This window comes from Vanacampus margaritifer, chromosome 4 (genome assembly GCF_051991255.1).
Source record: "Vanacampus margaritifer isolate UIUO_Vmar chromosome 4, RoL_Vmar_1.0, whole genome shotgun sequence".
Classification (NCBI taxonomy): Eukaryota; Metazoa; Chordata; class Actinopteri; order Syngnathiformes; family Syngnathidae; genus Vanacampus; species Vanacampus margaritifer.
Window position 1 is genome coordinate 3,007,501 of NC_135435.1, and position 15,613 is coordinate 3,023,113.

Consider the following 15,613-nt stretch of genomic DNA (forward strand, 5'->3'; position numbering starts at 1 on the left):
AATTACCCGCCCTCTGTTTGTAGATGTGACGTTATGTGGGAAGAAGGGAGTGTGCAGTTTCATTTTTTGGCTACATATGGCAGTAGTGATTCGAAATAATTTTTTCTGCATTCAGCAGCTTTAACATCCATTGTCATTTCACATTATTGTTATAATAAAGTATTACACATTCATTCAAATGTTAGCATTCAGCTTTCAGCATTCATTCATTCTAGTATTAATATTTCTTTTGCCTTTACCTTAGTATACTATAATGCATAATATATCTGATATTGTTTGTTATGATAAAGATTAGTTGTTGAAAAATACATTTGAAAAGCAACTTGAAAAAAATTGCAAGCGGAAAAAATTATCACAATTAGATTATTTTCCATAATCGTTTAGCCCTAATATGTACCTTTTATTCAGAGAACCTTCCATCTATTGACTGATTTTTGTTGTTGTTTGTTATCAGTGGTAGTCAGTTTTTCATTGAAATTCATTAGTGTTCGAACTGCTGTCTTCTGCTCTCCCAAAATGGGCCTCCACCCTTGGTAGTGGAAATACTGCCAGAGTGCTGCTCTGATTTAGTGTTTTGACCACAATGCATATGGTTCTAGTATATTCTTCAGAAGAAAGCTATCATTTTAAAGTTGGTGGACGATTAGACGATTTGAAGTTGCGTTATACAGTATTGATGGGAATCCCGTCTCTTTTTGGAGAACCGGCTCTTTTGGCTTGGCTCATTAAAAAAGAGATCTCTTGGCTCCAAAATGGTTGATAGATATATACAGTGCTGCTCAAAAGTTTGTGAACCCTGCAAGCATGGTCAGACTTTTTGTATAAAATATTAAATAACCTTATAAAATGTTTAGTCATATCCAAATCTACAGTGCTGACATTGAAAATAATGGACTTGAACAAGAATGATAATATTGTCATTCGTTCAAAAATTCGGGCAGTTTATGTTAGAAGCCAATCCAACCTCTCTCAGTTGGCTGCATTTTGCAAGGAAGAGTGGTAAAAATCCCCCAAAGTAGATCTGAAAGACTGATAATTCACTAAAGAAAGTGTTTGGATGAAGTTATCATTGCAAAAGGAGGTGCAATGTCTGATTAAGTGAGAGGTTTACATACTTTTGCACCCATGAAATCTGAGTTTTTCTCAAATCAACAACTTTTGCTCTGTAACGAATGACAATATTATCATTAATTTTGTTCAAGTCCATCATTTTCTATGTCAGCATTGTAGATTGGGGTATGACTAAACATTTAATAAGGTTATTTTTAGGGATGCACCGAAATGAAAATTTTTGTGCTTGGCCGAAAGCCGAAACGCTGAAAAAAAATTATGCCAATTTTTACTGTCATTGCATTTTTTATAATTAATTAAAATTATAATATTATTATAAAATATTTATTTCACACTGGCATTTTAACAAAGCACAATATAAATTGAAATGTGCTCACATATTCACCAAAGTTTAAAAATAAATACATTTGTTCGCACCAGCTAATCGGCTTCGGCAACGGACTGCAAAGCCACACACAGCGTCCTGTACAGGTCTGTAGCCGGAGATAGCGTTAAGTGTTTCCGTATTTAAAACTGTTGATAGCAATAGTGCTAACATTAGCTTAAGTATTTAGCACGACCACCGGGATGCCGGTGAAAAAGTGGAAGCGTTCGAGGGGCTCTTATAAAGGGAAGGCGCTGCAGGAAAAAGAGTGCCTCACCTGTACTGCACTACACGGTAGTTTTGTCTTTTTTCGACCCTCTTAAAAAGCGACGCCCCTCTCCTCCGGTGTGCGCAATGACCCCTGGGAAAGCCAGCGAGAAGCGAGGCGGACACGCGTTCGCTGTTTAATTCAAACAGACGCTTGCTTGCAGCGTTTTTTTGCATCCTATCATCTTACATCCTATTTCGGCCATATTTATTATTATTTTTGCCATTTGCAGCCGAAAATTTTCAGTGGCCGATTATTCGCTGCATCACTAGTTATTTTAATATTTTATACAAAAAATGTGACCATGCCTGCAGGGTTCACAAACTTTTGAGCAGCACTGTATGTATATGTGACTTTATAGTGCTACAGAAAAATATTAGATAAAAAATCAAATTAAACTATTTACAATTTCACTTTTAATACTTCAGGTATTCCATTTTTTTTCTCTTTTTCTCTTTATTAAACAGAATCCCAAAACGCACAACACAACAAAATATACATTTGAATAAATATAACCCAAAAGAAAAATCTATAGTTAAGATTGGCTTTGAAATACTTAAGTTTGCTTTGGCGCTTATCTAGTTCTCTTCTAGGAGGGCCGATGCACAGTCTCCAGCGTCAGCAGCAAAAGTTGCACTAGACAAACTGGCAGCTTTGTTATTATTCGGATCAAATGCTTGTCTTTATTTTTTGTCTTGTCTTTTAATTTTTTGCAGGGAATGGGTACCACCTGTAATCTACATGGTGTTTATCGAGCAAGCTTGATAGGATTTCGCTGGCATCGGGCAGAATCTTCGTAAGTCACAATTTGGCAAATTTCCTATTTTTTCAAAAATACATATTTTGGTTAGTCCACACGTGTGGGTGTCATTTTTATGTATTATTGACCAATCTAAAGTGTTGAAAATGGCTTTTTCTCTTGGGTGATGCAATGTTAACGGTTAAAAAAAAAAAAAAGACATGTTTTTGGGGTCTTGTGAAAAGTTACATTTTTGGAGGTACAAGGTTTTGGCCCGAACCCAGCGATTTATTTTTACTTGCAGACTCTACACTGCCTGTGTATTGTCAATAAAATTTAATCCAATGGGAAAGAGGAGGTCAATGTGCTCTCCAACCTCCCCAGACATTTCACGATGCTGTCGCAGTCACGACGAAAGCACAGAAAACAGTCCACACCACACGAAGGACAACAAACACCACATGACCAAAATGAGGAAGAATAAAAAAAGACAAAAACTAAAAGAGAGCTATTGAGGATGGCTGCCAAGCCAGGGTGCCATCTTTCTTTATTTTGATATTTTTTGGACTTGAAACCACATTTGGTCGACATACTGTAGGCCCTAATCCAAGTATTTTCTTGACTAGAAAAAAATTCAACAATACATGCTTTAAACCATTTTTAGCTATATTTACAATTATTTGAAACCAAATATTCGCCATTAATTGAGTTTGCTGGTTTAATGAAAACTGCTTCAATGATCTAATAATTATAGTAATGCACAGTGCCATTTTGCAGCAACTCTAACGTTTTATGATTGAAAAGTCACTGTCACTCTTTGCAAGATATGCTGCTAGACACTCAAGCACAATTGTCTGCCCCTAACCCTTCCTGCCTTGTTATTCTCTCAGGGTCCTGTTAGTCTTCTTCTCGTTTTATCCTTTGTTTTATTCCCCTGTTTTATATGTTCTATGTTTGCCTGTCTTCATAGCTGTTTGGTGTTATGCTACAACAACAACAACGTGTGAGTTTTCCCATCTTTTGCCCCCACCCAAATCTTTGAAGTCCCTTAATGGACTTTGAAATTTACTGCTTAACCCTGGAGAACCCAAGAACACTTTTCTTCTTTGGAAAATTATGAATTGTACATTAAATGACTGCTATAAGTTCACTGAACACCAAAATATATGTTTTTTCAATTTGAACCCTTTTTTTTAACTAGCTCAGAGTTGCTAATTTATCAAAAATATATATATAAAACATACTCCTAGGCATATGAAATAGATTAACAAAAAAAACACAATTTTACCATCTGATGGGTTGCTGAGAAGATGGTTTTGTTTGGATTGATTTCCAGCTCAACAAAACAGCATGTTCCCAGCCATCTTGTCACCACCACTCTGGCTCATGTAAGTGCAATATTCATCCACTAGATGGCCCCATGCAGGGGTCAGAAGTGGCACTCTGGACTTTTGAAGTAAAATTTGTAAAAAAAAAAAAAGAAGAAAAAAAAGGACTTTGTTATTTGAGTAGCAGAATTTATAGGGGCCAAATTTGACCCCGTGGGTCCTCCAGGGTTAAAAAACCTTTTCCCAATTTTAAAGTGCTCTTCATGTGGACTTGGACATTAACTACTCTTCATCTGGACTTTGAAGTCAACTGTTGCAACTCACCCATTTGTTGCCAAACTACGTGTGAGCAGTAGCACACCTGCCTCACAATCAGGAGATCCCTGTTGGAACAGCTCTGTGTGGAGTTTGCATGCTCTCACTGTACTTGTGCTTTTTTTCACTGGGCACTCTGGCTTCCTTCCACATCCTCAATTAGTTGAAGACTCTAAAGGCCATGCCCAATTTTGTTTACGGTACACCATCCCCCTCTCCGCCCCAAATCCATTAATATACAGTAAAACAATCAAATGAAAACGGTAAATTGTATATAGATATGGTCATGAACCAAGGACCCCATGCAATTTTTTACTACCAGTCCGCAACCGCACCATAATGAATCAGCGACCCACTTATGAGACCAGGAACCTGATTGTTTTTGAGAAAAATCAAATGCATAATTCCGCTTTACAGAGCTACTTAATCCAGATGTTTTTGTTTTGTGTCCTGTGGTGCGTGTCGAGTTTGCCACTGATGATACTGCCATTAGTGGAGATCTGCACACAGAATGCAGATTAAGATGGATTAATACTCTGGTTCTATTGTATGGGGATGATTTTGCAGTATCAACCTGGTTGTGGCTGGGATTTGTTTGATCAGAAATGTGTCCCACATAGATGTTGAGCTATCAGCGCCACTGTCACATCACGCCATAAATGGCTGTTTTCTCTGTTGGGGACCAACAAAGATAATTCACAGCCTACTTTCTTGTCTGTTCCATTCCCTACTCTATGCCAAGTTAAATCAATAGGAGGCTCTTTTTATTGTTCTTTAAATAAATTGCCAGGGGCTTTATTCCCCTGCCAGGGTCACCCATTCCAAACAGGTCATCGGCGAGGGACCAAACAAAGCACAGCTCACACAGTTACCTTTGAGGTGTGTCAGAAAGGTTCCAGGACTGTTGTCACAAAATAAATATTTCAAATCCAAACTTTGAGTTGGAGCTTCCCTCGATGCGCGCAAAGCCTTTTTTTTTTCCTTCTGCCGTGTTCCAAAGTTATAAAAACAAAACAATAAGCAGTGAAAGTGAATTTAGGTCTCATGATCTCATCATTTTTGTGGTACAAACTGGAGTATGTTATGACGTTGGCACTTTAGGATGCCATGTTGATGCCTGCCTCACTAAACTTGGTATAAAAATGTTATCGTTGCACTTTCCACTAAATCAACAAAAAAAAATCCTAGCCTATGGGTGACATTCACACAGAATCAACCAAGCCAACTTTCTGTAACTGTACTAAAATGGGAACCACTTTTCAAAAAGCTTAACCTCAAAAATGGCTTATCTAGAAGCTCCGGGAAAAAAATCCAGAAACTTTATGTAACAAAGTGGTGCAGATATCCATGCAACAATAAGTAAGGCACACACCATCTAAAGGTTAAAATTTAAAATAAATGAATACATAAAATTATTGTGCAGTTGAATGCAATAGTAGCAAAGTTTCATCAAAGGCAGTCAAATCACATACATGCATAGTGCAAATTATGATGACAAGCATAAAAAAAGTGTCCAACTCCAATCAATTTGTGTCAATTTAGAGAATGTCATATAATCAGATAACCATGACAAAATCTTCAAAACTGAACATGCAATTAACAGAGCTTGCAACAATTAACCAATAACAGCAGTACTCGATAAAACAGGAAATGGGAAAAAAAGCAGCTTTATCAAATCAAAAATATTGAGAGAAAAAAAGCCATCCATATCCCATTCTACAGTTGGATGTTTCCCTTCTCCAACACCGCTGATATATGATCAGTTTATCAGCAAGCTCTGCATAAGCCTGATAATGATCCTGTTGATTGGAATCAGCTTGTGTTGGAAGAGGGAAACCTCCAAAACTTGCAGGACTTCGGCCCTCCTTTGAAGGGAAACATTTGTAGTTTGTAGATTGGATTTGTAAATTCTTTTTTTTACGGTGTTGTTTCACTGCTTCAAAAAATGACACACTGAGTACCGGTACTGTGTGTGCCAAAAGTGCTGTTGGTTGTTATTGTTTTTTAAAGTGGTCTTTGTTGTCTTGGTGCTATTAGTTTAATGTAGTAGCTGTAGTTTAATGAGTTACTGTAATAGTATAATACTGCTAAACACAGTGAACTGCATCAGTTACTTTGAAAGAAAAAATTGGCATTCTTCCTGAATGATGGTGCTAAATGCAGTTGTTTCTATTAATACATGAAGTCACAAAATTAGCTTGAGCCTCTTGTTTTTTTTCTACCTCTAAGTTGCTTTTGTTTTCTTCTCTACAGATATTGACATGAAGAAAGACATTGAGACATTTATAGCTGAGGAACGAGCTGATATCATTTTAAAATATGCCACGGTGAGTCTGTGCCTAAAAGTATAACATATTTTTTTTACTTAGTTCACATGAAATATAATCCAGCATTTACTATATTTAAATTTAGACCGGAAAGGTCTACATATTTTTCTTTAAATCATAGATATGTTCCCAGGGAACCTTGGTTCACGACGCCTCTGTTCATGAACAAATCAGGCTATGAACAAAGTTTTCAGACAATTATTGCTTTGGTAGATGATGATTATGCTTTTCAGTTTGTGAACCGTCAGCATCCACATGGAATACTCAGCTCAGCATTTTCTCACAAACCATGAACGTTGTTACCTCCTTGTGTAGACATTTTTCAAGTTCATGTTTCCCCCCATTCTATCCTTACTCGAACAAGAACAAGACCACCAATATATTTGACCCCTCCACTTCAGGAAGTACTGTATTTGAAGTTTAATGTAAATCAGTTGAATTAAAATCACTGTATCTGTAATTAGTGGTGTTCCGATACCGTTTTTGGCCCCCGATACCGATTCTGATACCCAGCTATGCAGTATCGGCCGATGCCGATACCTAAATTGTTGTTTTTTTCTCAACATGAAAAAGCTGTCCTGCCATTGATTCAGCGCATTCAAGGGCCAATAGGATATCTTAGTTCGGCATGCAGAGAACATGTCACACATCAGTGAATGTCGTGCATGAGCAAGACACAAGATGCTGCATCCAAAGTCCTATGTTAGTGTCAGAATTAATGGTATCGGCATGTTACTTGTTAGTACTCACCGATACCGATACCACTGTTTTAATGCAGTATGGGGGCCTCTGCCGATACCAGTATCGGTATCGGAACAACACTAGCTGTAATGATATTGCTCTATAGCAAAGAAGAGGAGGAAGAGTTGAGAAGAGAAACAGGGATGTTAGGAGGAATGAATTCAAATCTGTTTGTTGTGTGTAACTCTTGGATGAGATGAGAACAAACTAGTGTGGGTGTGTGCAGGTGGATGCATTCCGTGTTACCAAAAGGCATTTACAGTAGTTGTACAATATGCTGTGGATCTGATGGGAGATCTGAGAATAAAGAGTAAAGGTATTAGTTCAAATCGCAAATAATATGAAACAAACCTTAATATTCAATTAGTCTAAATAACTTATTGGAATAAATGTCTTCAGATGATGCTGGTCATGCAACAATGTTTGAACAATCACCATCGATAGATGGATGGATGGAAAAATAGATAGATAGATAGATGGATGGCTGAACTTCTCACCCTATCTCTACGGCAGAGCCTGCCAACCCTACAGAGGAAATTCCTTTTGGTCGCTTGTTTTCACGACCTTGTTCTTCCCCACGACCCTCAGTTCATAACCATAGATCCATAAATCTGTAACATTTTCTTGAAGTTAAATTCCTCATCAAGCTTCCTGGTAGGTTAATAGAAGCTAATGTAGAGATGAAAGATGGAGAATGAGGTTAAATTTAGCTCAATGTCTGACAGTCTGAGTGGTGGGGGTGTGTGATGGAGGGGTCTGCTGTGTCTAGCCATAGCAACAGCTGTGGGTCACACTTTGCACTGATTGACATTCACAGATTCCTGGCTAAATTCCTAGTGAGAGATTTAAACATTTACAATAAGAGCACAGCTGGAACGAAATAAGCTCACAGCATGATAGTGCTTGTCTATACTAAATGCTTACCTTGTTTTGCATGTCTCCCGCTTACCCCCCTGTTCGTTAGATACCTCTGACAACATAAAAATGTATTTTCCAAGACTTAAACTACAGTTGTGCATATAAATGTACATACCTTTGGGTTATGTAAACTTATGATCACAAACTGTATATACTGTATGTACTTTTTTATTATTGTCATTGTCATTGTGACAGACGCTGGAGAGTACTTGTGAATGCAATTGACATCAGGTTTCATTTTGACAATCTCATGTTTAAATTAGATGATTGTAATTGCAAACCAATCAGATTTTTACCCTCTCAAAATAAATCAAGATTCATGATGAAACGATTTCGGAGGAAGTGGGAAAGCGTGCAGCCTTGAGTTTACTCACCATCATTGTGCCATAATGCTTAACCTTACAATTGCGCGGATAGTTCTGGGTTGAATTCTGCAAATTCCATTTCTACACTCCCCAGCCATCAGAAAAATGTCTTGATTTAACTCACAACAACCAATTAAACACCCCAACTGATTTTTTCCCCCTCAGCCTTAGTTTGATATATAACCTTTAACTACTGGTATGCATTGTTGTGTCCAGGGCAGACAGGGTGGGGTTGAGATTGACCCCTGGGAAGATGCTGACTACAACATCTATAAAGTTATTGATCGGCTTGGGTTCATGCAGTAAGTCTATTCTTGGTCTGTTGGCTGAGGCAATATCTTACTGTTACTGTGAGAAAAGAAAAGATTACTTCCAGTCTTTTTATTTATTTTTTACTATTTATTTATTTATTTATTTTCCAGTAAAGATGAACTACCTGCACCAACTGCAAATGAAGAAAAGGTACAATTTTGTGCACATTTACAAGTTACCAAAACAAGGTAACCTTGACATAAGAAATATAGCTGGATCAAATTCACTAAAATTGCATTAGACTACCTGCCCTTTACGAGTATAGAGCCCATTGTGTCAAAGGCAGATAATAGAGGCACAACCATGCTGGTTGAGTAAGAGATGTGTGAAATTTAACACCTTCTCTCTGATGATCCTCTCTCTGATGTTCCCACACACAAATTATCTGAATGAACAAAGCTGCAACGGCTGTATGAAGTTTTACCTTTGTAAACAAACTGGTTATGACAATTCCAGCCTCTGTGCCATGCTTGCCAACTCCGTGTTGTGAAAAATCGGGAGATTTTTTTCATCGGCGTGCCAGGGGGGAACTGACCAGCGATTACTATTCGCCGTTCGTCAAACTATGAACGGCAGATTGATATATATATATATATATATATATATATATATATATATATTTAATTTATTTTATTTTTTTCTGGACAGCTCAGTATTGTTCATTCGGTAATTTTACCGATTTGCCATATCATCATCATTGCTCTCTCTAATTGCTCTTTTTTTTTTTCTTTTGTATGTGGGTGAGTACGTGTAAGTGCATGCGTGTGAGTGTGTGTGTATTCATTAGTTCACCTAAAACCTATTAAAAAATCCCAAACCGTTCACCTAAACCGAACACTTCTGGCCAGAGTCGCGAGGCCGTCAGGAGACCCGAGGAAGGACCAAAGAAAAGAAAGGAAAGTGAAATCCAGCACCGACCAGACACCACCCACCAGGCCACCAACCAGAGTCCTTCACCAACCCCAGAAACATCTAAATTCCAACAAACCAGGGAGACCTCAAGAGGCCAAAGGAGAGACTGAGGAAAGGAAGGAAGGTCTGAGTTTGAGTTTCGATAGATGCTGGTGTGGGGGATCTGGCATGCATGAAAATCTCCACCAAAGAGGGGAGCCGTCGACCCCCGTCAGGACAGAGCAAGCGCAACATCCCAGGGCCCCCCAGGCCGCGGCAGCGCCAAAGGACGACCCCCGGGCCCTGCAGAGGCCACCGGCTGGAGAGCAAACCCAGGAGCAGGAGCGCCCCCCACCCCAACACGGCCCGCGCCCCCAACCCAACGCAGCAGGACGGGGCACTGCAGGCCCGCCAGGCACCCCACCGGTCCACAGTCCCCGCTCCCCCAACGACCCACCACCGCCCAGCCGCCCCCAGACACCCTCCTACCCCCAGCAACCCCCCCGTTGATACTCCAACGGGTAGACTGTTTTGTCGGGAAATTATTACACTTCTACTGACCCATAATAAAGCCACCATACAGTTCCCACCCTTCTAAGCACTTGGTAATTTTGTACATACAATAAGACAAATAAAAGCATAAATAAAGAATACAGTAAACCCTCGGCGCAGGTGGGGTTTTAATAATCTCTGAAAAATCCGCAATATAGTGAGGTTCAACCCAAGATAAACCTCACAAATATTTGACCCAAATACAAAGCCGCCATGTTGTGAATCCGCGATTAGTGAACCACGAAATTGCGAGGACAATTGTTTTGTTTAATCAAACTCTTGCTTCAGTTCCATGAGATTAACCTGCAAAAGAAAATACTCCCCGAAGTTATAAAGTTCCTCCTCAAATAGCTTTAAATCGCAATTGTGTGTACGGTACATGAATCCATCCTTATATGTAACCAGGAAAGCCACTGTTTTGTTTGATCAATCAAAGTGCATTCAGATCTCAATGTGCTTTTATTTGTCAAACTGGCATTACGACAAGCAGCCCATCGCTACATTGGCTTTTACGGTTACGCTTCTGATGTAGAAATTTGCGTGGAGACAATGTTAAAGGGACAACAGTAGTCGGAATGGTCATTCCTAATAATCAGTTGTTTATTTTATTTATTGTCTGTTTTTCCACAGCTGAAGCAACTGGAGGTAGACAGAGCAGAGAAATGGCTGAAGATGGTAAAGAAGTGGGATAAATACAAAAACAGTGACAGAGTGAGTAGCAGCCAACATATCTGAAGGAGCAATGATGGGTTAACAGTCTGCCTATCCCGAAAAACAATACATTTCCCATGACAGTTTAATTAAGTGTATCATACCTGAGTAAAATTTCTGGTTTTGTATTTGCTACATGTACTCTCCTGGACATGATCCTGTCAGATGGTGAAACGGGTATACAAAGGCATCCCTGTGCAGCTTAGAGGTCGTGTCTGGTCTCTGATGTTGGACGTGGAGACCACTAAAATGGTCAATGAGGGCAAATACGAGGTAAACACAATAATAATAAGAATTATGTACAATGAGTGTGCTGTCTATTTATATTATCCTCCAGAACGGGGGAATGACTTGGAAACATGCCATGCTTATACTATGTACTTGATTCATATCACTTGATATCACAACATATGATTTTTTTTGTGAATACGTTAACAATGAATTTGTGATTTTGCATCATAAATATTTTGTCTGATTCTGAAATCCCTCATTCACAAAGCCAGCATTGTTTGTCAGGGACTCACATATTAGCAACAATTTGGTCCATTGTCTTTGCTGCAAAGCTGGGATGGTACAAATTGTGAAATGAAGTACTATGCTAAATGCTCTTAAGCTTTTTGTTACCTCGTGAAGTAAGTATTAATATGTCTTTTCATTCCATCACTTTTTTTCTTTCATAAAGCAATTGTAATCATCATCACTTATGCGTATTTTAACCTAACCTACTCATAATGTCTTAACTGCTTGATGTCGCAGAAAATGAAGGAGCAAGCCAAAGTGTACTCATCTGAGATCAAACAAATTGACCTTGACATCAACAGGACCTTCCGCAATCATATCATGTTCATGGATCGCTTTGGAGTCAAGTAAGAGTTCAAATCTCTTTGACGTCCCAAAATATGAACGTAAATAGTCTGCCCTATTTGTTGAGTTTGTTTGGAATTTGACCATCATAGTGACTAGGGGTGTGAATTGCCTAGTACCTGGCAATTCAATTCGTATCACGATTCATAGAACACGATTCGATTTGATACCGATTAATCCCGATACGAATCTATAAATTGATTATTGCAATTTTTTTTAACTCAAATTTAGAAAATACTAATTAGTAAACTTGTACATGTACACTGTAAGATTTGCATGAAAATGTATTTATTTATCTGAAAATTCAGGCTTATAAATGAGCCTTAACAAACAGGTTGCAGTCTGTTTCATGTTTGAACAGCACTGAAATAAAATATTAAGGCTTAATGTTCCATTAATATAACATTCTTCCATGCTTAATGTGTGAATCCTAACCCTAAGTAAGATGTTTTGTTGACTATTTCCATAAAAAAAATTGTTTAAAAATCAATTCGGCCACATATCGAATCGATAATTGCGCGCTGTAATGTCGCGATTTATTGCCGAATCGATTTTTTTCTAACACCCCTAATAGTGACTGACATGTCACATTTCTTTGTCAATTACATTGTTCATTAGAATTGTGTGGATTGTAATGCCGTGTGCTTACAAAAATACTGAAACCCTGATTTAAAAGAAAGAGAAGAACAACATTTCATTTTAGGGCTGTCTGTAGCCACTGTGTAGGTGATTGCCTTATTTGCCTCACTGTGGGTGAGGGTTAGTCCAATCTCATGTTTTATGGTTGAGAAAGAAAGTATATATTGTAGATGGTACGGTAGATGGCATATGTTGTACAAAACAATGACTTTATAAGTGATGTAGCTGCTGAAGAAGGAACAGTGGCTTGCAAGCATGAGTTATTTCTGACACCTTTGTTACTTTGAACCCGCCCTCCTTTTTTTTTTGCAGACAGCAGTCTCTCTTCAATGTCCTGTCAGCATATTCAGCCTACAACACAGTAAGTGGCTGCTTTGCCTCATTACAAATACCACTCATGTACAAGTTGAACTTGGATTAAGATGATTAAAATCTATTTTAATTTCTTATTACACCTTCACTGTAAATATCTGCAACCCAGAAGTGAATGGTGATGATGTTGTTACAATTTATTTAACATTTCATTATTTATTCTTTTTTTTTTTAAACATCCTTTTGCTTATTTGAGAATCTTTCAATCTAGAGGACAAATTACATCTGGCTATTTGTAGTCATTTTTTATTTTATTTTAAATGAATAAATCAATTATTTTTACAAAAGATAAGCAGGTTTATGTTGACTGATTATTTTTGCAGTTTTTTCACCATATCAAAATGTGATATCCTCACTATAAACAGTAACAAAAAGTGACCATAGTTGTGGGTAGGGATGTAGCTCGACTGGTAAATCAAGAGCTTTGCCTTTTGACTCAGCTCCTTCTTCACCACAACGGGCCGATACAGAGTCCGCAACACTGCAGATGCCGCACCAATCCGCCTATCTCCCGCTCCATCCTGCCCTCACTCGGGAACAAGACCCCAAGATACTTGAACTCCTCCACTAGGGGGCAGGATCTCATCCCCGACCTGGAGGGAGCATTTTCCGACTGAGGATTTGGAGGTGCCGATCCTCATCCCAACCGCTTCACACTCGGCTGCAAATCGCTCCAGTGAGAGTTGGAGATCACGGGTTGATGAAGCCAACAGCACCCCATCATCCGCAAAAAGCAGAGATGCAATGTTAAGGCCACCAAACCGGACCCCGTCAACGCCTCGGCTGCGCCTAGAAATTCTGTCCATAAAGGTTATGAACAGAATCGGTGACAAAGGGCAGCCTTGGCGGAGTCCAACCTTCATTGGGAGCGAATCAGACTCAATGCGGACCAAACTCTGTCACCGGCCGGAAAGAGACTGAACAGCCCATATCAGGGGGCTCGGTACCCCATCCTCCCGAAGCTCCCCCCACAGGACTCCCCGAGGGACATGGTTGAACGCCTTCTCCAAGTCGTTCAGTAACCAGAAGGGTCGGCTGTTCGATCCCTGCTCTCCCCAAATCATTTGTCATTGTGTCCTTGGGCAAAGCACTTCACACACAGTGCTACTCACACTGGTGTATGAATGGTGCGAATGTTTGGTGGTGGTCGGAGGGGCCGTAGGCACACACTGGCAGCCTCGCTTCCGTCAGCCTGCCCCAGGGCAGCTGTGGCTACTTAAGTAGCTTACCGCCACCACAGTGGGGATGTGTAAGTGCATGAATAATGTATCCGTTATATTGTAAAGCGTCTTTGAGTATCTGATTAAATAGAAAAGCGCTATATAAATCCGATACATTATTATTATTATTTAGACTGGTTGGGTGAACTCCCATGCACCCTTGATGACCCTGCCGAGGGTGTAGAGCGGGTCCACTGTTCCACGGCCGGGATAAAAACCAGACTGACGGACCCTCCTCTCCAGCACGCCTGAATAGAGCTTACCAGGGAGGCTAAGGAGTGTGATCCCTTTTAGTGATCTGAATATATGACTGGATAGCCGATAAGACTTTTGAAGCCGTGAGGCCGCCATATTGCTCCTCCCAAGAAACATTTTCTCGGCATACGATCCTATATGTTTACAGTATTGAAATTGGAGAACATTTGAGACCGTACTTAGTAGAAACAGCATGATTTATGATATTTTAAATTTGTTAAACATAAACAAGAGGACTTCAGACATTTTACAACTTGACTTAAATACCATGTATAAATGATATGCTTAATGATGTTTACAGGAGTTAAAGTTGTATATTTTTTTATTAAAGAATTATAACTGTACAAAAAAAAAAAATGCCTCTGCCAAATCTAATATTGGAGTCTAAGGAACTGAGCGATAAAACAAAAAGGGGGTGTTCAAAGCAGCACATACCGTCCCCACTTGTTACGTTTTTTTTTTACTTGTTAAAAAATAGTGACTACCCCGCCACCCAGCCTCACGGCTCTAAGCTAACTGCCTACGCACTGTATAAGTCTAATCTGTAGTATACTGTATAGTTTACACAGTAGTCTGTTTGCGAGATGGGAGGAGCAAGATGGCCTCCTTGTCGCTTGCACGTGTGTGTATGGGCTATCGGCTATCCAGTCATATATTCAGATCAGTGGATCCCTCTGTAGTTGGAACATACCCTCCGGGCCCCTCCTTGTAGATAAAATATAATCATATAATATAATATATATATCGTGCCAATAGTTAACTATGAAAGGACCCTTTAAATGTTTGAAAACTTCAATGAAAAAAAAAAATTGTCACTCTTTTTATGTACATTATTGCTCTTGTTCTGTTAGCCTAGTGGTCAACAGGGTCTAACTGAAGTAAAGGGCGTATGAAATGGTATTTGCGGTCAAATTGATTAACGATTCGATCAACAGTATTGTACGTATTCTTCCTCCTGCCACATATCTTGTCTGATTCAAACCATTCCAACTTAAAGTCTCACGTTCGATGGTTTGACAAATCCATTAAATTATGTGTTTCACATCAGCGTTAGCTCTTGACCATTCACACAGGCATTTCATTCTCTAGTTAGTTTGTTATTATTAAGGAGGGATTTTGGGCATGACTACAAAAGTAAAACGTTTTGTTCATTATGATGAAGCTATTCCCGTTTAGTGTTAAAGTACTGCCTGTGTCGTCCATGAGAATTAGTAACATATGTTGTAAGCAAGCAAGGAGAGGAAGAGGATGTTGGGAATTAGTTGCAGCTCGGCTGTTGGCTCTAACTGCTATGCACAATGGCACAAACACAGTACACACATAATTTGGTCATCCTGAAGCTTTGCTGCTCTGTCACCATT

At 39.2% G+C, this 15,613-nt stretch overlaps 1 protein-coding gene across 4 annotated transcripts in view; it reads left to right on the forward strand.

Moving 5' to 3' along the window:
* Window positions 1-15,613, forward strand: part of LOC144050439 (USP6 N-terminal-like protein) — a 36,640-nt gene that overhangs the window by 13,700 nt on the left and 7,327 nt on the right. For 2 of the 4 annotated variants that reach the window (XM_077563674.1, XM_077563676.1), the window contains 8 exons: window positions 2,420-2,499; window positions 6,339-6,412; window positions 8,653-8,738; window positions 8,859-8,898; window positions 10,822-10,902; window positions 11,068-11,175; window positions 11,659-11,768; window positions 12,718-12,766. In XM_077563674.1, the coding sequence (XP_077419800.1) occupies window positions 6,347-6,412; window positions 8,653-8,738; window positions 8,859-8,898; window positions 10,822-10,902; window positions 11,068-11,175; window positions 11,659-11,768; window positions 12,718-12,766 (540 nt within the window). In that variant the 5' untranslated portion in view covers window positions 2,420-2,499; window positions 6,339-6,346. Of the gene's footprint in view, window positions 1-2,419; window positions 2,500-6,338; window positions 6,413-8,652; window positions 8,739-8,858; window positions 8,899-9,596; window positions 10,903-11,067; window positions 11,176-11,658; window positions 11,769-12,717; window positions 12,767-15,613 lie in introns of those variants that run through there. The other 2 variants (XM_077563677.1, XM_077563678.1) reach the window with 2 other exon arrangements.